We start from the raw sequence: 25,672 nt of genomic DNA, 5'->3' as shown, positions 1-25,672 counted from the left end.
TGAGAAACAAGCTTCTCTGGTCTGATGAAACCAAGATTGAACTCTTTGGCCTAAATGCCAAGCGTTATGTCTGGAGGAAACCTGGCACCATCCCTACGATGAAGCATGGTGGTGGCAGCATCATGCTGTGGGGATGTTTTTCAAAGGCAGGGACTGGGAGACTAGTCATCCTAAGCACACAGCCAAGACAACGCAGCAGTCGCTTCGGGACAAGTCTCTGAATATCCATGAGTGGCCCAGCCAGAGCCCGGACTTGAACCCGATTGAACATCTCTGGAGAGACCTGAAAATAGCTGTACAGCAACACTCCCCATCCAACCTGACAGAGCTTGAGATGATCTGCAGAGAAGAATGGTAAAAACTCCCCAAATACAGGTGTGCCAAGCTTGAAGCGTAATACTCAAAAAGACTCAAGGCTGTAATCGCTGCCAAAGGTGCTTCAACAAAGTACTGAGTAAAGGGTCTGTATACTTATGTAAATGTGATATTTCAGTTTTTTATATTTAATACATTTACAAAAATGTCTAAAATCTGTTTTTGCTTTGTCATTATGGGGTATTGTGTGTTGATTGACAAAGGAAAATAACTATTTGATCAATTTTAGAAGTCTGTAACATAACAAAATGTGTAAAAGGTCAAGGGGTCTGAATACTTTCCGAATGCACTGTATGTAACCGTACGTATGCCCCTTTATATTATGTTGAATTGGATAAAGTTGGTCTTCCTCCACTGCGATCTACAGACATTTTTGACATGCGTTTTTTCTGGATTTTTTTGTTGTTATTCTGTCTCTCACTGTTCAAATAAACCTACCATTAAATTTATAGACTGATCAATTATTTGTCAGTGGACAAATGTACAAAATCAGCAGGGGATCAAATACTTTTTTCCCTCGCTGTGTCTGCATTCAGTAGATGTATGCTGGTTTGCATCCTATCTTCATTGCCAAGTAGCTCAAAGTGCTTTGTCATTGGCTGGTGTTTTCTCTATTTCCCACTCATAGATCAGACAGTGACACTCTGACTCACTCCAGCAGTGGTACAATGTGCTCAGATATGAGTGTGTTTTGCGTGCGGAATCAAGAAGGGATACAGAGATACACATACCCTTGCAAACACACACACACTCATACACACATGCATGACTAACGACTACAGCTGCTCTCTAGTGTCCAGTCCAGACTATCCAGACTGTACGGCTGCTCCCCAGTGTCCATGCCAGACTATCCAGACTGTACAGCTGCTCCCCAGTGTCCAGGCCAGACTATCCAGACTGTACAGCTGCTCCCCAGTGTCCATGCCATACTATCCAGACTGTACAGCTGCTCCCCAGTGTCCATGCCAGACTATCCAGACTGTACAGCTGCTCCCCAGTGTCCAGGCCAGACTGTACAGCTGCTTCCCAGTGTCCAGGCCAGACTATCCAGACTGTACAGCTGCTCCCCAGTGTCCAGTCCAGACTATCCAGACTGTACAGCTGCTCCCCAGTGTCCATGCCAGACTATCCAGACTGTACAGCTACACCCCAGTGTCCAGGCCATACTATCCAGACTGTACAGCTGCTCCCCAGTGTCCATGCCAGACTATCCAGACTGTACAGCTGCTCCCCAGTGTCCAGGCCATACTATCCAGACTGTACAGCTGCTCCCCAGTGTCCATGCCAGACTATCCAGACTGTACAGCTACACCCCAGTGTCCAGGCCATACTATCCAGACTGTACAGCTGCTCCCCAGTGTCCAGGCCATACTATCCAGACTGTACAGCTGCTCCCCAGTGTCCAGACTATCCAGACTGTACAGCTGCTCCCCAGTGTCCAGACTATCCAGACTGTACAGCTGCTCCCCAGTGTCCATGCCAGACTATCCAGACTGTACAGCTACACCCCAGTGTCCAGGCCATACTATCCAGACTGTACAGCTGCTCCCCAGTGTCCATGCCAGACTATCCAGACTGTACAGCTACACCCCAGTGTCCAGACTATCCAGACTGCACAGCTGCTCCCCAGTGTCCAGACTATCCAGACTGTACAGCTACACCCCAGTGTCCAGGCCATACTATCCAGACTGTACAGCTGCTCCCCAGTGTCCATGCCAGACTATCCAGACTGTACAGCTGCTCCCCAGTGTCCAGGCCAGACTATCCAGACTGTACAGCTGCTCCCCAGTGTCCAGTCCATACTATCCAGACTGTACAGCTGCTCCCCAGTGTCCATGCCAGACTATCCAGACTGTACAGCTGCTCCCCAGTGTCCAGTCCAGACTATCCAGACTGTACAGCTACACCCCAGTGTCCAGGCCATACTATCCAGACTGTACAGCTGCTCCCCAGTGTCCAGACTATACAGACTGTACAGCTGCTCCCCAGTGTCCAGACTATCCAGACTGCACAGCTGCTCCCCAGTGTCCAGGCCATACTATCCAGACTGTACAGCTGCTCCCCAGTGTCCAGTCCAGACTATCCAGACTGTACAGCTGCTCCCCAATGTCCAGGCCATACTATCCAGACTGTACAGCTGCTCCCCAGTGTCCATGCCAGACTATCCAGACTGTACAGCTGCTCCCCAGTGTCCAGGCCAGACTATCCAGACTGTACAGCTGCTCCCCAGTGTCCAGGCCATACTATCCAGACTGTACAGCTGCTCCCCAGTGTCCAGGCCATACTATCCAGACTGTACAGCTGCTCCCCATTGTCCAGACTATCCAGACTGTACAGCTGCTCCCCAGTGTCCAGACTATCCAGACTGTACAGCTGCTCCCCAGTGTCCAGGCCATACTATCCAGACTGTACAGCTGCTCCCCAGTGTCCATGCCAGACTATCCAGACTGTACAGCTGCTCCCCAGTGTCCAGACTATCCACACTGTACAGCTGCTCCCCAGTGTCCAGGCCATACTATCCAGACTGTACAGCTGCTCCCCAGTGTCCAGGCCATACTATCCAGACTGTACAGCTGCTCCCCACTGTCCAGGCCATACTATCCAGACTGTACAGCTACACCCCAGTGTCCATACTATCCAGACTGTACAGCTGCTCCCCAGTGTCCAGACTATCCAGACTGTACAGCTGCTCCCCAGTGTCCAGGCCAGACTATCCAGACTGTACAGCTGCTCCCCACTGTCCATGCCAGACTATCCAGACTGTACAGCTGCTCCCCAGTGTCCAGACTATCCAGACTGTACAGCATCTCCCCAGTGTCCAGGCGTGTGTGTGTGTGTGTGTGTGTGTGTGTGTGTGTGTGTGTGTGTGTGTGTGTGTGTGTGTGTGTGTGTGTGTGTGTGTGTGTGTGTGTGTGTGTGTGTGTGTGTGTGTGTGTGTGTGTGTGTGTGAGAAAGAGGGACTTGTTTATCAGGGGTTGGTGTTACCTTACCCAGGGAGTACAGGACACATCTCAGCTGTGAGATCCAGCTGTTCTGTTACTTCCTTGTTATATCTGTGTTCCCTTAAAGCTCCTTCAGTATCACCACCTGCTCTAATGATAAATAACAAGCTCTGTAGCCAGAGGTATAGAGTGTATTACAGTGAAGGAAGAAGGTGGCTTGCTTGTACAGTAAATGGATTGTCTAACTGCTTATCAAGTTGAAAGGATCTAAAGACCTTGACATGGCTACATGAAGGGAATGTATGGGTGGATAATGTGCATAATATGTAGACTGTAGTAGTCCTGGGTATTCCATAGGAGTGTGTCGTGAACCTAGGTCAGTAGGCAGGAGGAAGTCATTTCAGTCAGTGTAAAGCCGTGGGGAAAAGGAGAGGGTGAGTTGGGGGGGTAGATGGGTTGGGGAAAAGCGGGTGGAGGAGAAGGTGAGAGAGGCTGTTGGGGAAGAGGGTGAATGGAGGGTTAGTCAAAGGTAAAAGGAGAGTGGGGAGGAAGAGGAGGGGAAGGCCAGGGGGAGAGTGGGATTGGTTTGTGTGGGAAACTGAAGGGGAGGAGGAAAGGAAGATAGGGGAGGCTGAGGGAGTTCACTCTGAATGCAGTCCTGAATTATTTACTGTTCTCAGCTGGATACAAGGCCAGGACTCTCCTGAGCTGTAGATACTGTTATCATCATCAGGCCTTAAACAAAATGACTGCACACTTACACATGCTTTATGTATTCCTCTTATCTTCTTCTGTTTTACCTCTTTTCCTTTCCTTTATTTTATTTTAATTTCTCTCCTCTCCTCTTTAACTGTATACTGGACAGACAGGGGTAATGGAAGCTGTGTGGGCACTTGTGTTTTGGACACCTGCCAGCCCAGGGATCAGAGTTGGCAGATGAGATGGTCAGAAGAAATGGAGGGGTTGGGGGGATGGGGGGATGAGGAGGGGATGGAGGGATGAAGGGATGAGGAGGGGATGGAGGGATCAAGGCCAGAGAGAGTTAGAGAAGTGAGGGAAGACCAGAGGAAAAAGGGAGGACAACAAATTAGATAAGCTAAATGTGTACAGCTGCATTGGTAGGCCCCCACCCCTCTGTACAGTCAGTATCTGCATCTTCTCTGTGTATGTGAAATAGATATATAACAAGAGATGACATACCAGATCTCTACAGAGACTACAATGCCCATTATGACCATTATCACCTCAACGATCATTTTTAAACTACACACCCCAGGATCACTTTGACCACCTTAAAACTCATCCGAGGAGGAGTGAGGCAGTAGAATACAGTTGCCCCTAGACACTGATCTATGGCCAATTTTGTGCCCCCAATGGTTAAGATTAGTATAGGGGGAGGGAAAGCTGATCCCAGATCTGTGTGGAAGTGAGTCATCTCCTCTACGGTGTCTCCGGGAGAGCCCAGGCTCTGACAGTCACACCTTGTGATGACACAGGAGGATAGAGAGAGGACACTGCAGCTCTTACTGTCACCACTTTACCAGAGATAGTCACTAGCTAGGTGGTCTCATTGCAATATACAGTAGAATATACCCTTTTGCTGCCTTCAAATCTGCTACCATCGAAGGGGGATGGTCAACGCATGGAGAAGGGGCTTGGTGATGTTCTCCGATCAATCCAATCTGTGTGTTTTGATGCTGTGGCTCCTCAGTGTTAACAAGGCAGGTTGAAGCTTTCCAAGCAGACAAAAATAACACAACCACCCACTATACTGTAGCAGCAGCTGTGGGCAAGACTGGGGGGAAACATTTCCATTCAGGGTAACTGTAGTAGTCTTGCTCATAAATCAGAGTCCACTGGGGCCTCTGAACGGACTGCACAAAGAGGGCCACCATAACTGACGTCCCAGTCCCAACATGAGACGCACACACACATTCGCACGCATGCACGCATGCACACACAGTAACCAGGTGTAACACACACACACACACACACACAGTAACCAGGTGTAACATACACGGTACACACACACACACACACACAGTAACCAGGTGTAACATACACGGTACACACAGCGTGTTGGCGCCATACTAGCATTGTGCTTCCCTGTGATTTAAGAGCCTTTGTAGAGCACAGGCTGGTGTTTTCTGTGGACTTTGATCTCACAGCAACTCACAGGTTGTGGAATCTGATGGAGCCAACAGCACAGAAGGGCTTATTAGACAGAGGGGTTTAGTTCAGCGAGACACTGCAGACATGGTGGCTGGGAGGCAGGGAGGGAGGGAGGGAGGCAGAGAGGCAGAGAGGCAGAGAGGGAGAGAGGGAGAGAGAAGAGGGGGGTGCCTTTGTGCTGATGGGGGATTGAGTTAAGAAAATTGGATTTGGATTGTGCAAACATAACTGAGTGAAGCTTCATGAACTAAATTATATTCTGAACTAAATGGGAGGACTCTCAAGGGAGTTGGTTATGAGTAGGGTAAGTAAGGGTAAGTAATCCTTCTCACCCCCCTTCTCCCCCAACAAGATTTAGATGCAAGTGGCTGTTCCACTGGTTGTCATAAGGTGTATGCACCAATTTGTAAGTCGCTCTGGATAAGAGCGTCTGCTAAATGACTTAAATGTAAATGTAAATGTAAATGAGTAGGTCCTGAGCAATAGGGAAAGGGGTGGTTGGGGTCCTGATATGAAGGTCTGAGGGTAAGGGATGTTAAATGAGAGATAGATAGAGGTGTGTGTTTGTGGGGTGAGAGTCTCATCCTCTGATCTGTCTCTGTCAGCACCCTGCAGGGAGAAGATGAGGCTTCTCCTGCATCCATATTCATAGAGCTGTCAATCACAAAACCCTGACCAGGGATGGGCTGACTCATACAGCGACTATAGCATTCTAGTCACACACAGACATAGACAAGGACACAGATAGAGACATATTGGTAGAGATGCAGAGACACATCATGAAAGTAAGGACACACACACACAAGGACCAGCGGTGGCAGATACTAAGTTGAATTAACAAGCACTCAGGCAAACAGAGCCTTTCACGATGCTGAGGAGGCTCTTGTCCCTCCCATTAAAATCCAATGGAGACAGCATCAATCTTCAGGGATCAATACCGCGTGTGTGTGTGTGTGTGTGTGTGTGTGTGTGTGTGTGTGTGTGTGTGTGTGTGTGTGTGTGTGTGTGTGTGTGTGTGTGTGTGTGTGTGTGTGTGTGTGTGTGTGTGTGTGTGTGTGCGAACATACATTACTGCTGGTTTATCTATAGTTACAGCATTTAACATGAGAGTGAGAGCTGGGACGTGCCTTATGATTAGACAGTAATTGCATTGATCTGTGTGCAGTATAGGGTTAAAAAGCTACACCTATTAATCCTGTGATCTCTGTAACAAGGAACAGCACCACCAAGTGGTGTAAAGATGAAGTGCTTCTTTATTTCATATGCCCCTTCGTATGACCAATATTCGTGTGAACTTGCTTGACACCGGTCCCTTTTGTGCACTCAAGGACATGCAGATTAACACATATGAGGGGAGGGGGTTGATTCAAGATCAAAGAGAGCGGGGAGATAGACACAAAGAAAGAGAGGTACCGTAGGAGAGAGACAGAGAAAGAAAAAGTGTAGTAGTGGAAAGAGAGGGAGGGGGGAGAGAGAGAGAGGGGGGGGGGGCAGAGAAAGAAAGGGTGTAGTAGTGGAACGAGAAAGAGAGAGAGAGAGAGAGAGATGGAGTGCAGTATATCAAGTGCAGCATCCTATTTGCCAAAACATTTCACAAATGCATTCCTCTGATGTCATCACCTCATCACCGAAACACTAATCAGCTCTCATTTCTACTCCCCTTAGTAGTTAGTGAACCAATCATATTCTCTATCCATGATATCACCACTCTACAAAACTGAAGTGGTAGAATCTCTATCTAGCATGCTGATTGATGGCTATAGACCAAAGAGACACCGGAGAGCTGTGTAGTGGTTCTGTGTAGTGGTTCTATGGTGGAGTTCTGTTGCCTCGAGACACTGAAAAATAAGTGTGAGACAAATGTCTGTGACAGCTAAAACAAGCAGCCATTGTGAGCATAATGAACTGGAATAACCAGCCAGCAGGCTAAATGGAGCTGATGATTGGAGGAGAGGTGACCATGTGACTGTTTTAGAGCAATAACAATGACCGGAGAGGATATGAGAAGCAGAGAGAGAGATCAAACTAAAATGATCTATCATCTACTACACACGTAGGCACATGCACACACACACGCATGCACACAGCGCTCCTACTTTTCTAAGCTCCTTCATTTCTCTTGGGATTCGGTGTCTTTGAGACACATACATGTATAGGATTCACATTAACATACACTAATGCATACTCAGTTCACTGCACACTGCCTCTCTGACAGAGTACTTCATAGTTTCATCTGCCTCTATATTCAGAGCAACTCTCATGCTGTAAGAATCCCAGAGGAATAGGTAATGTGGAGCTGCATGAACTAAATACTATTCTGTTCATTACTGTGTTTGCGATCGGGATGCCTTTCAACCACAGCCAATTGATCTATTATACAGTAGGGAAACAAACTGCACTCACAGTACCACTGCGTGCTGTTGTAAACTATTTTTGGAGAACCTTGGGAAAACATAATTGACTGAAGTGGCATAGAGAAAGGATGCTTTTAGAGGCATTAGGGGACTTCAGGGAGTTGACAGTCCCTGCTGACTTGATTTACTTTGTTAAATGAGTTACAGTATGGTGACCTTTGGGGGAGATAGCAGGTAGACTAGCAGTTAAGAGCGTTCCACAGGGATGCTGGCCCATGTTGACTCCAATGCTTCCCCCAGTTGGGACAAGTTGGCTTAAAAATATGTAATGTTTCTTTAACCTGTCTCCTCCCCCTCACCTACACAGATTGAAGTGTATTTAACAAGGGATAACAATAAGGGATCATAGATTTCACCTGGTCAGTCTTTGTCATGGAAATGTTCCTAATGTTTTGTCCACTCAGTGTATATGATATACGTGACAGACAGGAAGGTGCGGAAACTTAATCCAGGGCCTCTGGGTTAAGTGGTCAGCATGTTTGAGCTGTATAGCGCAGTTCACAACATACATGTCCCCTAAGCTGGTTTTTTTCCATAAAAATATCAGGATACGTGAGAGGCGTGCACCTTGACCTCACCTTGCCTGTACAGGAACTTTATGTGTGTGGTTAAGAGACGTGCATGTCTGTATGTGTGTGATCCATAACTTACTCACCTTCTCATCACATGTACATAGCCCACCTATAATTTAGCCCAAACAACTACCTCTTTCCCAACTGTATTTAATGTATTTATTTATTTTGCTCCTTTGCACCCCATTATTTTTATTTCTACTTTGCACATTCTTCCATTGCAAAACTACCATTCCAGTGTTTTACTTGCTATATTGTATTTACTTTGCCACCATGGCCTTTTTTGCCTTTACCTCCCTTCTCACCTCATTTGCTCACATTGTATATAGACTTGTTTATACTGTATTATTGACTGTATGTTTGTTTTACTCCATGTGTAACTCTGTGTCGTTGTATCTGTCGAACTGCTTTGCTTTATCTTGGCCAGGTCGCAATTGTAAATGAGAACTTGTTCTCAACTAGCCTACCTGGTTAAATAAAGGTGAAATAAAAAAAATAAAAAAATGTTTGTCATGTGCATAGCTTGACCCTTCTCCTCATTATCATCCCCAGGCCACCACCAGCCACCCTTGCCCAGAGGAGGTTACATGCGCTCCCCATCGTGGACCCGTTGCAGCAAGGCTGAGCACCCCAGGGAGAGGAAGCACCACAGTGACTCCGACACCACCGCAGGGCCCTTAATGAAGCTGGAGAGGCCTAAGCAGCCCTGAGAGCCTGTGGGTCTCGGAAAGAGAGAGGCCCAGAGAGGACACACCGAGAGCGGACACCGAGACCACACCAACTGCACCAATCCCTGGTCCGGGCACTGAGACAACCATGGTGCTGAAGACACTACAGACAGACTGAGCTCTCGATGCTGTGCACTGTATTATAAACTTAACATGAAACGATGTCTGTGAGTGAAATACACACAGACACACACACACACATGCAAACACACACAAAATGACACACGGATATCTGCAAAACCACACACACGTACACACATGCTATTTATTGTGTTTTCCATGCAAGGGGTTCCACTGGCACAAACACTGGAGGTCCAGTGTGCTTTTTGAGGCTTTGTTTGGGATGAACAACAGGGTAGAAGGCTGTCCCAGTGTGGGGAGAATGCTTGGCTAAAAGCCTCCCTATCCCTGCAGCATCTTAGGGGTGGGAGAGTGGGCTTGGAGGGGTGGGACGGACCCTGAAATCTGTGACAACCTCGGCTACAAAATATCATGTGGCGAAGTTAACGAGAATACCCACTACAGTCAAATGAATGACTGGAATATGGATGTCATTATGCGATAGTACAGCAGGCTATCTGGAAGTCTTCTTTGTAATTAGAATAAGAGTCCAACCTGAATCTATTGCACAATGTTCTTCCTTAAAGTGCCAGGGCCATCTGCTCTCTGAATTACATTCTGCAGGCTTTCTGTAGGTTGTAACTAACAGGAGGCAATGTGCAGTGTTTCAGTGGGGCCACTCTCCATCGCTCTCTGAATTACTTTCTGTAGGTTGTAACTAACAGGAGGCAATGTGTAGTGTTTCAGTGGGGCCACTCTCCATCGCTCTCTGAATTACTTTCTGTAGGTTGTAACTAACAGGAGGCAATGTGTAGTGTTTCAGTGGGGCCACTCTCCATCGCTCTCTGAATGACTTTCTGTAGGTTGTAACTAACAGGAGGCAATGTGTAGTGTTTCAGTGGGGCCACTCTCCATCGCTCTCTGAATTACTTTCTGTAGGTTGTAACTAACAGGAGGCAATGTGTAGTGTTTCAGTGGGGCCACTCTCCATCGCTCTCTGAATTACTTTCTGTAGGTTGTAACTAACAGGAGGCAATGTGTAGTGTTTCAGTGGGGCCACTCTCCATCGCTCTCTGAATTACTTTCTGTAGGTTGTAACTAACAGGAGGCAATGTGCAGTGTTTCAGTGGGGCCACTCTCCATCGCTCTCTGAATTACTTTCTGTAGGTTGTAACTTTCTGTAACAGGAGGCAATGTGCAGTGTTTCAGTGGGGCCACTCTCCATCGCTCTCTGAATGACTTTCTGTAGGTTGTAACTAACAGGAGGCAATGTGTAGTGTTTCAGTGGGGCCACTCTCCATCGCTCTCTGAATTACTTTCTGTAGGTTGTAACTAACAGGAGGCAATGTGTAGTGTTTCAGTGGGGCCACTCTCCATCGCTCTCTGAATTACTTTCTGTAGGTTGTAACTAACAGGAGGCAATGTGTAGTGTTTCAGTGGGGCCACTCTCCATTGCTCTCTGAATTACTTTCTGTAGGTTGTAACTAACAGGAGGCAATGTGCAGTGTTTCAGTGGGGCCACTCTCCATCGCTCTCTGAATGACTTTCTGTAGGTTGTAACTAACAGGAGGCAATGTGCAGTGTTTCAGTGGGGCCACTCTCCATCGCTCTCTGAATGACTTTCTGTAGGTTGTAACTAACAGGAGGCAATGTGTAGTGTTTCAGTGGGGCCACTCTCCATCGCTCCCTGAATTACTTTCTGTAGGTTGTAACTAACAGGAGGCAATGTGTAGTGTTTCAGTGGGGCCACTCTCCATCGCTCCCTGAATTACTTTCTGTAGGTTGTAACTAACAGGAGGCAATGTGCAGTGTTTCAGTGGGGCCACTCTCCATCGCTCTCTGAATTACTTTCTGTAGGTTGTAACTAACAGGAGGCAATGTGTAGTGTTTCAGTGGGGCCACTCTCCATCGCTCTCTGAATTACTTTCTGTAGGTTGTAACTAACAGGAGGCAATGTGTAGTGTTTCAGTGGGGCCACTCTCCATCGCTCTCTGAATTACTTTCTGTAGGTTGTAACTAACAGGAGGCAATGTGTAGTGTTTCAGTGGGGCCACTCTCCATCGCTCTCTGAATTACTTTCTGTAGGTTGTAACTAACAGGAGGCAATGTGTAGTGTTTCAGTGGGGCCACTCTCCATCGCTCTCTGAATTACTTTCTGTAGGTTGTAACTAACAGGAGGCAATGTGCAGTGTTTCAGTGGGGCCACTCTCCATCGCTCTCCGAATGACTTTCTGCAGACGTTCTGTAGGTTGTAACTAACAGGAGGCAATGTGCAGTGTTTCAGTGGGGCCACTCTCCATCGCTCTCTGAATGACTTTCTGTAGGTTGTAACTAACAGGAGGCAATGTGCAGTGTTTCAGTGGGGCCACTCTCCATCGCTCTCTTTTCTTTCCATCCTCTCCCTCTCTCTCTTCTTCTACCTCTCTCTACCCGAGAGGAAACCAGTGTGGCCACAGTAAACTAAATGTATTTGCAGATATGATATGATGTATGACAGCAGCCCTTCTCACCAACATTACATTCAACACTCTGAATCTTGTCCTTTGCCAAACCAAGTGATGTGGGGATGGGTGGTGAGAAAAATAAAGAATTTCTTGCAAACAAAGTGAATTTTCTCCATGGGGGATTTTTGCATTAGAGCACTAACCAAACATTGTGCAGCTGTAGGTTGTCTGATAGGGTATTATGAGCAGCAGTCTGAGCCTTTCATTATTTATGCTCAACAGACCAAACAAACAAACTCTCTCGAATTCCTGCCAGGAACACTGTGGAAAAAAAACAGCATCAGCAACATGAAAACAGTTCAATTGAAACCACATTGAAATACTTCAGAGTACACACTTAATCACACAGTGGACAGAGAAGTATTGAATAGCCAAAATGTTTAAATGTTCAAAGGAATAACTTTAATTTACTCTTGTCAGCTTGGCCAAAATCAATGGGCTCTGGCAGCTCTGTAGAGGTTTAAAATGTCTGCTTTTTAAATGGTGACTGCAGGTTCCTAACTGAGCAGATAGAGGGCAGAACAGAATCAAGTGGGGAATGCAGATGGACTTACAGTATACAGTCATACACATATCCATAAACAGCTTTATACCATGGCATTGTTGAATACTCGTTTGATTGGCTTGAAGTACATTCTAGAGCGTGCATTTGTTTAAGTGATAATGCCCAAGAAGCTGGTGTTTGGAGGATACATAGCAAACTAAACATTTCTGGATGTATTTGTATTTTTATTTGCATTGAAACAGTCATATACACATTCCTTATAGTACTTTAAGCAAGATCACTAGATGAACTGAGCCACAAGAACCAGCAGTCAGTCAATCAGGCAGAAAAGCAGGATTGGAATTTAAACACAGTTTAGGCTACACCAAGACATCTGGAATGTACTGTAAAAAAAATTGTCTTTTTTGTTTACGCTGACCCCCACAACTAGGCATAGAAGTAGAAACATATTGTTTTATACATATGGTCCGGAGTGTAACAATTCTCATTTTCAATATAAATCCATGTAGGTTGCAGAGTTCCAAAAACTGTCAGAAATACTGAGATTGACTGAGGTAGTGACACCTTTATTTTCAGCAGTAAAAGGTAAAAAAAAAAAAAACCTTCAGAAAGTGCAATGCAGATCGGTACGACATCATCTCATTACTTCTCCAAAAACCCCAATACCCTCTATTCTGAGAAAACCAAAACCCCTCTACAGGGTTTCTCCAGGGGCGTGGGAGTAAGCTTGGCTCAGCTGGCGTTGCTATGGAGATATATAGTACCAGTCAAAAGTTCGTACATACGAACTCATTTAAGAGTTTGAAATTATTTTTTACAACTATTTTCTACATTGTAGAATAATAGTGAATATAGCAAGAGGACAAGTACATTAGAGTGTCTAGTTTGAAAAACAGACGCCTCACAAGACCTCAACTGGCAGCTTCATTAAGTTGTACCCGCAAAACACCAGTCTCTGTTGTTGAGACTGGTGTTTTGCGGGTACTATTTAATGAAGCTGCCAGTTGAGGACTTGTGAGGCGTCGGTTTCTCAAACTAGACATTAATGTACTTGTCCTCTTGCTATATTCACTATTATTCTACAATGTAGAAAATAGTTGTAAAAAATAATTTCAAACTCTTAAATGAGTTCGTATGTACGAACTTTTGACTGGTACTATATATCTCCATAGCAACTCCATAGCAACGCCAGCTGAGCCAAGCTTACTCCCACGCTCAGTTGTGCACCGGGGCCTCCCAATCTTTTCTATTCTGGTTAGGGCCAGTTTGCGCTGTTCTGTGAAGGGAGTAGTACACAGCATTGTACGTGAGTTTCAATTTCTCGAATGGAAAAGCCTTCATTTCTCAGGACAAGAATAGACTGATCAGCTTCAGAAGAAAGTCTTTGTTTCTGGCCATAATCAGACCCACAAATGCTGATGCTCCAGATGCTCAACTAGTCTAAAGGCCAGTTTTATTGTTTCTTTAAATCAGAACAACAATTTTCAGCTGTGCTAACATAATTGCAAAAGGTTTTTCCAATGATCAATTAGCCTTTAAATTTATAAACTTGGATTAGCTAACACAACGTGCCATTGAAACACAGGAGTGATGTTTGCTGATAATGGGCCTCTGTACGCCTATGTAGACATTCTATTTTTAAAAATCTGCTGGTTCCAGCTATAATAGTAATTTACAACATGAACAATGTCTACACTGTATTTCTGATCAATGCTATGTTAATTTAAATGGACATAAATGTTATTTTCTTTCAAAAACAAGGACATTTCTAAGTGATATCAAATGTTTGAACAGTAGTGTATGTATCTCAATACTTCACCAAAGACGTGTGAAGTTCATCTGTTGTCAGTTGACTTATAGCAACATTGAGAGAGCATAAGAGGTGAGGTAGTGTACACTAGTTGTACTCAGAAATAGAGCTTGTCAGAAGCTGTTTTCCTGTGGGGAAAAGTGGGCAGGTTGAGGAGTGGCGGTTGTTTTTCGCAAAAGACTGAAAAGTGACATTCAGAAGACGTGTTTTTCTTCAATTAGGCCTACTAACAGTTTCAACCTCAACCAGAAAGAGGATAAAATACAATGTAAATGTCATACTGTTAGTCTGCTCTGCATGGACTGGATTTCTGCTGAACTTTCTGAAAACCCTCTGCAGTCACATGGCTGTTTAGTTAACAAGTGTCAATGACTGAAGAGAGACATGGGAACATGAACACGTCGCTGAAATTCAACAAGGTCAGAAGGTAGCAAAAACGTTGAGGATTAGACGTCGCACGGCAGGTAGCGGATAGAGCGTTGGGACAGTAACTTAAAGGTTGCTAGAACCCAGAGCCAACAAGGTGAAAACCAAACCTGTCAATGTGCCCTTGAGCAAGGCACTTACCTCCAGGGTCACCGTTGATAATGGCAGACCCTGGCTGTCCAAATCACACACGGTATTAATATACACTTGTACATGTGTGAAAGAGGACAAATTAGCACCAACCAAATTATTACAATGGTGCAACACACACTCACATAGCCCTTCATGTTCCAATATGAAATCTAAAAGAAAACATCTCACTTCAAATGAGATGTACATCAGGGATGGGTAGTATTGATGGAGTTGGGGGCCACAAAAAAACTGAACTCATCATGAGGGGCCGCAGTTGCTCACAGATCTGCATACCTACATCATAAAAATACATCAATAAAATTGCTAATTGACTAACATAAAAGAAAAACGGATGTGCAACCAAATGTAGAAATTGCTCCTTGTGTATTTTAACTCACAACAGTAAGTTGGGGGGGATTTATCCAAGGGCCTTCAAAATGGCCACAGACAGTCACCCATCCCTGATGTACATGATCATATATTCATAAAAATGTTGCATGTCAGACAAACTCATCCAACACACAATGAAAAAGGTCAAATAATGAATACTACACAACTATTAAAACAATATACTTTCCCTGTGACGACCATAGTCTCTAGGGCCTTAGAATGACCACACCAGCCCTGGAATGCACTACGGTCAGGATAAAGGAGGAACATAGTACAGCAGGGAATCTCCAGGGAAGGAAAGGAACAGCATGGTGGAGGAGTGGATATCCTTCACAGATTGATGAATCTCATGCCCTGCAAAACCAAAATACAGGAACACCTTTTTGCATTCCCAAATAATTTTTAAAAAAAGTATACATGAGAATTGGCACAATCTAGGCTGTTGGAACAGATCCCCTGCTGCACCCCACAACCCTCAATCTGTAGCCATCAGGGACACGGTGCAGGGGTGCCTTCTTAAACCTGACACCCTCTCCTGATATCAGACTGTCTGGGTCATGTCAAGTGCCCTCCCCTCACCAAATTAAGTCTCAACATGTTCCTCCAGTGGCCTGGTTGGGTGGGGGCCAGGCCAGACGTGGTGTCAGTCTACAGGTAAAGAGCCTGCTTGTGTTGCTGCTCCTGGGGTGGCTCTTCCGTCCCCCGGTCCTTGTTCCAGTTCTTGAGGCCCTCTGGAAGGGAGGTGTCCTCCTTCATGGGCCCCGTCCCCTCCACAAACTCCTCATACGTAGACTTCTCCTTGTAGGGGCGAGGACCCAGCAGCTCCAGCATATCAGCCCTGTCCAGAATCTCCTTCTCCAGGAGACGCCTCCCCACCTGGAGGGGAGACACACGGGAGGGGATGGAGGTTAGACCACTTTTCAACCATGTTCTATATACCTTTCTGATAGGTTATCGATGCGATTGCCATCCTATTTCTCCCCCTCTTAGGGTTAAGAGATTTGGACCTCCTCTCTCTAGCCCTCTCCATATGTCCCTCCTCTGTCACCATCTCTCTCCTACATACCCCTCTCTATCCCCCTCACCTTCTCTACCACATCTCTCTTCTCAGTGATGAGCTGCTGTGTGCGTTGGAAGGCAGCATCTATGAGTGAGCGGACCTCCTGGTCTATGAGCTGGGCCGTGGGCTCGCTGTAAGGCTTCTCCATCACCATCTCTCCCTGCCTGGGGAGCTCAAAAGAAACCTGGCCCACCACCTCACTCATCCCAAACTGAACCACCTGAGAGAGGGATCGAGGGGGAGAGAGAGGTTAATTAGAGTGTGTGTGTGAACATACATCACTGCTGGTTTAAACGCGCATGCGTTTACCTGTGTGTAGGCAGACTGCGTGACCTTCCGGAGGTCATCCTGTGCCCCTGTGGTGATCTTCCCAAAAAAGACCTGCTCTGCCACGCGCCCCCCCAGCATCATACACATCCTGTCAAACAGCTGCTCCCGCGTGAACAGGTACTGCTCCTTAGGGAGGTACTGAGCATACCCCAAACCCTTCCCCCGGGGGATGATTGACACCTGGGACAGGAGAGGAAACCAACAGGTAAAATCCTACATTCTGCTCAGGGTGAAATTGAGGGATAGGTAGGTGTTAAGGGATTTTTATGAATAATGACTAAATTATGTATAACATTTAAATCAGAACTATAACTAAACAGAATACTACTATGTTACTGGATGGATGTATGAATCTTATTATAATCATAATACTGAATGTAATGTGTGTAGTTTTCGTCAAGAATTAGAACAAGGACTTTCTGTTCCTTGTTAGAAACGAATGGAGCTATCGTCAGACTGGCTGGAATACTGTGTTCCTTACAGGACATTCTGTCCCCACCCAGGGAGGGGAGAGACCTTGGGCTTGAAGTAGATTGTTTAACAGGTGACAGACAATGTGGGAAGGCTTGTGAACTATATTGCCATTGTATCTGAGAGGAGGAGAGACATTTATGATGAAATGTGATGTATATAAACCAATGTACATTGTATTATGACCAGAGCTCTCGGAAATAAACGCTACTGATTAATTATGAGACTGGTCTCTGTCCATTCTATGCAAATAAGTATCTTACAAATTCTTAGAAACGGACAGTGTTTTAATTGAACATATAGGAAATCAATTCCTCTAACAGTAGGGTAGGTAGAACAGGGACAGCAAGGACAGAAGAGACAGTGGGTGGGGATAAAAGACAATAGAAGAGGGGAGAAGAGAATGTTATTGAGGGGGGGAGAGGGGAAGAGATGGCCACACACCTTGAGCAGAGGGTCAGCATGTTCCAGGTACCAGCCCACCACAGCATGGCCAGCCTCGTGGTATGCTACAGTGGTCTTCTCTAATGGCTGTAGTACCTGGGTCTTCTTCTCCAGACCTGGGGGGAAAGGAGGGCATGTTTACAACCACAAAGTGTGTGTGAGTTTCATGTCTCAAGGCTGCACTTGTGTGTGTTAGGGGAGGGGGCTTGGTTACTTGTTCAGGAGTAAAAGAGTGGCCTCACTGGTGCCGACAGACAGGGCAGAAAGGTCATGTCAACACCAGTCAGTCTGACAGTTACATTCCAAAGATTAACTCCCTGTCTGAACCCTGACATCCACTCTCCCCACCATCCCCCAGTCAGTGACAGTAGCTTACCTCCGACGACCCTCTCGATGGCCTGCTCAAAGTGCTTGACGATGATAGACTTGTTAAGGTAGCGTGCTGCTATCAGGGCCGCCTCATTACACACGTTGGCAATATCAGCACCTGTATGTTGACAGAACCATGTACTGTGTTAATTTCATCATTACTTTAGTTTGGGATTTTGGCAATGAATCCCTTTATCTACTTCCCCCATGAGCAAATTCTAACTAGAATATCACAAAGAACGGAAGTATGTGGGTAAAGCTAGCGCAAAGTCAAAGTCTCGCTAATGCTAGTTAGCATTGGCCTACAAAGCCACCTCCACCTTCCTTCATACTGGACACAGAGACATACAAATGGTATCCATGAGTTCATCTGACTCTATGGAAGTAGATAAAGGGCTTCATTTCCAAAATCCGAACCATCCCATACACAGCTAGCTGTCAACGTGCACAGACAAACACGCCTGGCCCTGCACTCACCAGTGAAGCCAGGTGTGAGGGCAGCTAGTTTCCTGGCCAAAGCTTCAGAGTCTATACTGGATTCCAGCTTCAGAGGCCTCAGATGGACCTTAAAGATGGATGCTCTACCTTTTATGTCTGGTGGACCTGAGAGGAGAAGAAGAGTGAGAAAGACAATTTGAATTAGAGTAGGGATAGAAAGGGAAAGAGAGGGGGATCATGTTTGACAGGGAGGAAGTGGAACATATTTATGGAGACGGATCACTGGTTCAGGCTGGAGGAAGAGGGAAAATATTGACACCCTAGTCACAGGGCCCAGGGGAGCAGCTTGCCTCGCTTCCTATCCCTAATGGTTACTATCCCCCGGTTACATAACCCTTCGGTTTATAGAAGCTCTCAATCACGCTGCAGTTAGTTTCCATGGCAGACAGAAGAATGCAGGCTAGTGAGGCCAGGCCAGAGCAGTCTACCATTGTACAGCTGGACTGGACTTGGGGGAAAATGGATCCCAGCCGTAAGAAATCTCACCTCACTCACAAAGGGTACAACCACATCCACACAGCTGACATAACATGTTACTGCAATGTTGGGCGCTGCAATGTTGGGCGCTGCAATGTTGGGCGCTGCAATGTTGGGCACTATCTACACAAGGCAATTAGGCAAGTTATGATAGTACTGATGGCAAAAACATTTAGCACAGTCAGTGCTTCTGCACCTGTACTTTTGCCAAGAATGTGACCAAAAATATATAGATTTAAAAAAAAATCTCTGTGCACTTCAAGTTTTCACTTCTAAAATGGCTTGATAACAAGGACAAAAATCAGGCAAGCTTTTACTGCATTGCTGAAATGGGGTCATGTCAAATTCTAATCATGTCGGCAAGGGCTGTAGGGAGTGGTTTCACTACCCAGGGAAAGGTGACAGAAAAGAAGCCTCTGTATATGAACCACATTCATTTCAGCCAGGACTGTCTGGAAATAGAATATGGACCATGAGTTCTCAATGACCACAGGACCCAACAGCAAATAACTCTGGGCCCTAGTTAGAATTTATAGCACTGAGTTTTTCCTGTTCAGGTCAAATTCCTTTCCCAAACCTCACAGGGCCAGGCTAGCGCGTTACTATGGTAATGGGGGTCAGGTCAGGAGAGGCGGAACTGGACAGATATGGCGTGCTAATGTCATGAGATATGCCGGCCGGCTCAGGCTGGGTAATCCCCCAATAGACTGCGCTGAAGATGCTAATCTGACGACAGGGCAGAAAAGCTCATTCTGTTTGTGGGCTGTTGACCAGAGAGGAAGAGTTGTCAGAGAGCAGAGCCAGAACAACACCAGAGCAAAGAAATAAACGCTAATGCCACGTTAATCCTGGGAACTCTAATCCAGGTAAACGGTTTAATGCAAGTAAGCTACGTTCTTTGAGTCACAGTACTGAACACACTGAAAGCACTGTTAAAGTACCTTTTACTGTAGAAATAGACAGCATTGTGTATATGTAACAGTATAATTTTAAACCGTCCCCTCGCCCATACCCGGGCGCGAACCAGGGACCTTCTGCACACATCAACAACAGTCACCCACGAAGCATCGTTACCCATCGCTCCACAAAAGCCGCGGCCCTTGCAGAACAAGGGGAACTACTACGTCAAGGTCTCAGAGCAAGTGACTTAACCGATTGAAATGCTATTTAGCGCGCACCGCTAACTAAGCTAGCCGTTTCACATCCGTTACATATACCGTACAGGGGCTAGGTAGCAGCATCCACATACTGTGGCTTATATCTAGAATATATATATATATTTTTTACCTTTATTTAACAAGGCAAGTCAGTTAAGGACAAATTCTTATTTTCAATGACGGCCTAGGAACAGTGGGTTAATTGCCTTGTTCAGGGGCAGAACAGATTTTTACCTTGTCAGCTCGGGATTCCTATCTTGCAACCTTCCAACGCTCCACTAGGCTACCTGCCGCACTGTATATGTGAGGTACTGATAGAGCTGGACTCTGAAAGAGGGGCCAATGAATTGTCTGATAGTCTGAAACAATGGCTGTGCTGATATGTGGCGACAGGTAGAGAAAGATTAGGTCCTGCTAAAGTTAGACTATCTGTACCTACTACCGTATTTAGATCATTGACAGAACAGAGAGCCATGACAGAACAGAGAGCCATGACAATACAGAGAGCCATGACAATACAGAGAGCCATGACAATACAGAGAGCCATGACAATACAGAGAGCCATGACAATACAGAGAGCCATGACAGAAATAAACATTTCCAGGCCACACAGATGTTATTTATGGAGTGGACTGACTGTACCTATGTAAATCTGTCTGTCGAAGCGCCCAGGTCTCATCAGTGCTGGGTCCAGGATGTCTGGTCGGTTGGTTCCAGCCAAGACGACCACGTTAGTGCTGGTGTTGAACCCTACAGACCCAACAGAGAAGTGATGGGGGAAAAAACAGTTGAGATTGAATGGAAGGGTAACATAATAAACAGGACACAGATAACTATGGTTAATTAAACATGGCACATTCATTGAGTGTCTTTGGGAATCATTTCCCTTTTTTTGCTTCATTTAACCTTCATTTAACCAGTGTAAGACGACCAAACCAGACCTTACCATCCATCTCCACTAGCAGCTGGTTGAGTGTGTTCTCCTGCTCCCTCTGTCCCCCTAAGTTCCCAATCCCTCTCTTCCTGCCCACGGCATCTATCTCATCGATGAACAGGATGCAGGGGGCGTTCTTACGGGCCATGGCAAACATATCCCTCACCTGGAAAAGGGAAAGGAATGGGTTACATTACTGCGTAGGTCCACAGCACAACAAATCAACACTTTAGCAAAGTTTATCATGCTTTTTCTATAAAACTGATGTCAATACAGTGATACATGTATTTATTCCCATGGAGGAGTGAAACAAGTGCGTGACCTCAAAGCAAATATTTAGACAAAAAGAGGAAAAGCTAACAGAAATCCACCCTGTTATCCAACTGTCTGTCTTCCTCCCCTCTCCCCTGGGGTAATACTCACCCTGGCTGGACCCACGCCAACAAACATCTCCTGGAACTCAGATCCGTTGACGGTGATGAAGGGGACATTGGCCTCTCCGGCTGTGGCCTTGGCTAGCAGGGTCTTCCCTGTGCCGGGGGGACCCGACAACACTGCACCCTGGGAAGCACATGGTCATAGCTGGTATAAGTGGACACTCTAGTGAGTACTTGGAGGTTAGAGTGCAGTGGTGACAGATGCAATGGAAATGTCTATGCAAACAAACAGCCAATTAACTATAATCTCAGCTCCTCATACCGCATACACAACAGCAGTGTTTTCCTGACATGGCCATGAAATCCAACACACTGCTATTTTTTTTCTTGGTGAGCATTCTCCTGTACAACATGGTTATTCTGAGTAGTATTTCAGATGCTGGTATGCTATCTAAGGAAAGAGTTACCTTGGGAATCTTGGCCCCCAGGTCCTGGTACTGCCGGGGGTTCTTCAGGAAGTTGACAAACTCTAGGATCTCAATCTTGGCCTCTTCGCAGCCCGCCACATCCTTAAATCTCACATCAATGTTGTCCTTCATGACCTTGGCCTTGGATTCCCCCATGCTGAAGGGGTTGCCCCGCCCCCCGCCACGGCCTCCTGCCATTGGTCCCTGGCGCATGGTGAAGAGCAGGAAGCCAACCAGCAAGAGGGTTGGAAGAATGCTCATCAGGAAAGTACTGTATATAAATAAAAGAGAGGAGAGATTAGCATTTAGGGGCCAATCAATCTATCAACATCTCCAGGGTCAGTGAGTGCAGGATTAGAGAGGACCTTCAAATGAGTTCCAACCACACAGCTCCTAATCTGAACAACATTCAAATAAAGTCTTCCTGTTCCCACAGCTCTCCACCCATCCCATGGCCTAGACCTCATGATGTCTCACCCGTCGCTCTGGCTTCCATAGATCACCGGTACTCTGTGTGTAGAGTCCAGGCCCATCTCCTGCTGGGCCAGCACCAGGTTGCGTTCAAACGTCTCCACGCTGCCGATGTTGAACCACAGGTAGCTCTGTGACACACAGAGAGACAAGGGGATGTGAACACACAACTGCTGGCATTCCTCCCTGGTTATATACCAAGCAAAACATTATGGAACATAACCACATAAGAGAGCTAAATCCAAATGCATATCATACTAACTTGTAAACTCTGTACATTTCTTGAAGTCTAAAGAAAGGGGACCTATGGAAAGTGTAAAAAAAACAAGGCTCCCAAATGTCTCCCCTGTAATTATTTGGTACATACCACCTCTGACGTGTTGACTCCATGCACTGGGATGACTCTGACATACTGTTTGTTGACTACCTCCAGACGGTCCACCTGTACAGAGAACACATCAGACACATCAAATAATGAAGACCTCAGACTCACCGTTCCACACACAAACAATGACATAACAGCTCCAATGAAAACACAAGCAATAATACTTTACTTATGCGTCTTATAAAATACATAGTAATTATATAGTGAAGAAAAGTAAACATAGCCCCTGTCTCTCACCAGTCCTCTAGCCAGGTAGTTATTTACAAAGTCCTTCCAGGAGACCTCCTTCCCAGTCTCTCGGAAGTAGAAATACAGGAACGCAGAGGCCATGCCGGCGAATCCGATCGCGACATTGCGCATGGTCTTCTCATCCAAGGGGAAATCATTCTGTCAGATTCAGAGAAAACAATGAGGGGAAACAGGGTGGAAATGTATACATTAGTCTCATCAACACACACACACACACACACACACACACACACACACACACACACACACACACACACACACACACACACACACACACACACACACACACACACACACACACACACACACACACACACACACACACACACACACACGGTGTCTGAGTGGAAGCAAGCAGAGTGGTGCTCTTGCCAGAGTCTGCCTCCCTCTCATGCAAACTGTCAACCCCCCCATTATCAGTATGATAAAAGGTGACCCTTTATCCTCTTACACAGCAGCCCTTTAGAAATAGAAACTCAACCTTTTTTTACTTTCCTCTCTCTTCCATTACATAACAGGCTGCCAAACGAGCCATTATTGACTGACATGTTTATGTAGCGTCTCTGGTTCAGATCAGGTAGGTTAAAGGGGTGGAAAATCAAACATGAGTGATGACAGAGTGCTGTTATTGTGGAGAAAATAGGCACATCTTGTTTGTTTACATGTCTGCTCTGTAGAAAGCGGAGGCTTTGAAACAGACCTGGAAGCGTGTCCACCAGTCTGATTCATCCTTCCTTCCGCCTCTCCTCCTCTCTCTCTCGCCACTTTCATTTTGTCCCTCTTCTCCTCCGCTCTGAGATTCTGTCTCTTTGGTCTTCTCATCTAAACAAGCAAAATGACACAAGAAATTAAATCATAGACAACTGGCTGTCCATCATTGACATCCCAGTGTTTGAACAGTGTGCCAGTAGAGAGACAGGATATAGGCCATCAGTCATACCACCGGTCTCTTCAGATGATTTGTTCACTCCAGGAGTGTCCTCACTCTTTGGGAAGAACTTCTCAAATCCTGAAGCAATTAAAACATCTAATTAGCATAGGGATTGAAGATGTAGGACACAATCAAACAACAACAAAAATGAATTGCACAGTCATCTGTAATTGCCATGGTCATTACATGCATAGATGATAACATCAACATATTCCTGGTGTTGGAGTGATTTACCTCGTGGGGGTTTGGAACTGAGCAATCGAGCCAATGCGAAAGTGCATTGATTTAATCCCATGGGATTGATTCGTTTTAATGCAGAACACTGAGGAGAGAGCAGGATTGGATTAACACAGCCTACCATGATATTGAACAATACACAGTTGAAGACTATTCAGATGTTATTCACTGAATATTCTAATTATGATCCCAAACATTTAAATGAGTATAGCAACCGACTTTCTTTTTATAGTTTACTCTGTTAGTCAGCCCCACTACAAAACATTTTTGGGTGTGCATCATTTTTACCCCTGACTATTCATTGAATATAAAACACATCCAGACATAATAACTGAACCAGGCAAACTGATTATTATTACAGTAAATAATATTTAAGTCCTTAATAAACAGATTAACTTATTGAATTTATGTTAGGCTATAAAACATTAGATTTGGCAAAAGGCCTTTGAATGTTTCACATAATTTGGGTCAAGGCTAGAATAATACGAAAAACTCCGAGACCGTTGCGACAGGATGCAGTTTGTCAAACTTACGTCAAAAGTAGATTTGCAAAAGTTTTTTGCATTTTATCTAACACTAACAGATTGTCCTCACCTTAACCCAAGTATCCTAAAATGATACGTTAATTCTCCTAACCTGCTGAGTAAATTATCCTAACCTGATACGAAAAATCAGATCTGACATTATTTGATCAAAACTGAAGTGATCGCTTCTAGCCATGACCCACAATTTTTCTGCAGCTGAGACGCCCCCTTCCCCACAGGACGCAGCAACTCTATGTTATGAAGTGAATGAGGGGAAAACGGTTTCATAAGCAAGGACGGGATCTTTGTGCAATAAACTCTTTTTGACAAAGTTCATCAAGCATAGGCAAACAAGGCTTAATCATGCATTTTTTTAAATATATTGCATATCTGTAATCAATGTTGTGTGATAGCATGACATGGTTATTTTGCAAGTTGACGACGGACGACATTATTTAAATAAATTGCACCCTACCTTCGATAATGAGCTAAAGTTACTGTAGCGAAAAGCTGCGTGGATGGTGGCGCAGCCTCTGCCCCAAGCCTGCACCCCGTTCCGCAGGGGCACAACACTCACTGAAAGCAGCCCCATCATGTGAACCATACTTCGGCTGGAGCAGGCAGAGTGTCCCCGCTGTTGGGGTCGATCGACTCCGGAGCCTCAACAGTTTAAAACGAGCTACGATTACGCCGAGTGAGATAAACCAAGTCAACAGCCTGACGTAAAATAATTTAAACAAAAAATAACATTCACAAATATGTATCTATGCATGTATCACTGCTGTCAATCATTGGTTTTGAGATGTGTACAATAAGGACATTCAATTAATTTAAGTTAAAGTATTCACATTTTATTATATTTATGTTCGTGCATACCCACGACCTCATCGGGTCCTTCGAAAGACCGGACTGCTGCTTTGCGATTGGTCAATATGCGTGGAACGATAACAACAAGTAACGATTATGAAAATGAGGGAGTTCTATTAACCTGAGCCGCGGTGCACCTGTCAATGGCCCGTGACGTAACGTGCAAAGCGGCGAAGGAGCGCCCTTCTCAAATCTTACAGTTCTGCAAGGTTGCCAACAAAGCAGCAAGGTCTATACATTTACATATGTCCATAAAGTACATGTTCGAATTTTCTAACTAGTTTTTATTTTTCATTTATTTAACTAGGCAAGTCAGTTAAGAACAAATTCTTATTTTCAATGACGGCCTAGGAACAATGGGTTAACTAACTGCCTGTTCAGCGGCAGAACGACA

General features: G+C 45.4%; 2 protein-coding genes across 51 annotated transcripts in view; one reads left to right on the top strand and one right to left on the bottom strand.

Moving 5' to 3' along the window:
• The window catches only part of LOC118393934 (dysbindin domain-containing protein 1-like), a 36,691-nt gene extending 24,823 nt beyond the window's left edge, over window positions 1-11,868 (top strand). Inside the window, exons 4-7 of one of the 50 annotated variants that reach the window (XM_052462353.1) lie at window positions 9,028-10,354; window positions 10,513-10,664; window positions 11,121-11,196; window positions 11,512-11,868. In XM_052462353.1, coding sequence (XP_052318313.1) covers window positions 9,028-9,185 — 158 coding nt within the window. In that variant the 3' untranslated portion in view covers window positions 9,186-10,354; window positions 10,513-10,664; window positions 11,121-11,196; window positions 11,512-11,868. Of the gene's footprint in view, window positions 1-9,027; window positions 10,431-10,512; window positions 10,893-10,968 lie in introns of all 50 variants that reach the window. The other 49 variants (XM_052462354.1, XM_052462348.1, XM_052462343.1 and 46 more) reach the window with 49 other exon arrangements.
• Window positions 11,869-15,007: 3,139 nt separating this feature from the next.
• LOC118393929 (AFG3-like protein 1) lies at window positions 15,008-25,227 on the bottom strand. Its single transcript, XM_035787140.2, has 17 exons — window positions 24,887-25,227; window positions 23,885-23,972; window positions 23,660-23,728; window positions 23,420-23,541; window positions 22,708-22,857; window positions 22,453-22,527; window positions 22,092-22,216; window positions 21,615-21,885; window positions 21,194-21,331; window positions 20,783-20,936; window positions 20,479-20,586; window positions 18,182-18,307; window positions 17,712-17,822; window positions 17,336-17,451; window positions 16,400-16,600; window positions 16,116-16,310; window positions 15,008-15,906 (listed from the first exon to the last, which is right to left on the bottom strand). Exons 1-17 carry the CDS (start codon window positions 25,013-25,015, stop codon window positions 15,679-15,681), a joined length of 2,406 nt encoding a protein of 801 aa, XP_035643033.2. The 5' UTR covers window positions 25,016-25,227; the 3' UTR covers window positions 15,008-15,678.
• Window positions 25,228-25,672: the final 445 nt, after the last annotated feature.

The sequence above is a fragment of the Oncorhynchus keta genome, chromosome 14 (assembly GCF_023373465.1).
Source record: "Oncorhynchus keta strain PuntledgeMale-10-30-2019 chromosome 14, Oket_V2, whole genome shotgun sequence".
Classification (NCBI taxonomy): Eukaryota; Metazoa; Chordata; class Actinopteri; order Salmoniformes; family Salmonidae; genus Oncorhynchus; species Oncorhynchus keta.
This window is presented reverse-complemented; position numbering and strand designations above follow the sequence as displayed.

Excerpts from the sequence above, each read along its gene's own strand:
- LOC118393929 (XM_035787140.2), bottom strand. The coding sequence starts at position 25,015 with ATGGTTCACATGATGGGGCTGCTTTCAGTGAGTGTTGTGCCCCTGCGG. Across the intron at positions 22,528-22,707 it reads ACTACCTGGCTAGAGGACTG|GTGGACCGTCTGGAGGTAGT; the intron begins GTGAGAGACAGG and ends TTCTCTGTACAG. Across the intron at positions 22,217-22,452 it reads GAGTCAACACGTCAGAGGTG|AGCTACCTGTGGTTCAACAT; the intron begins GTATGTACCAAA and ends TGTGTGTCACAG.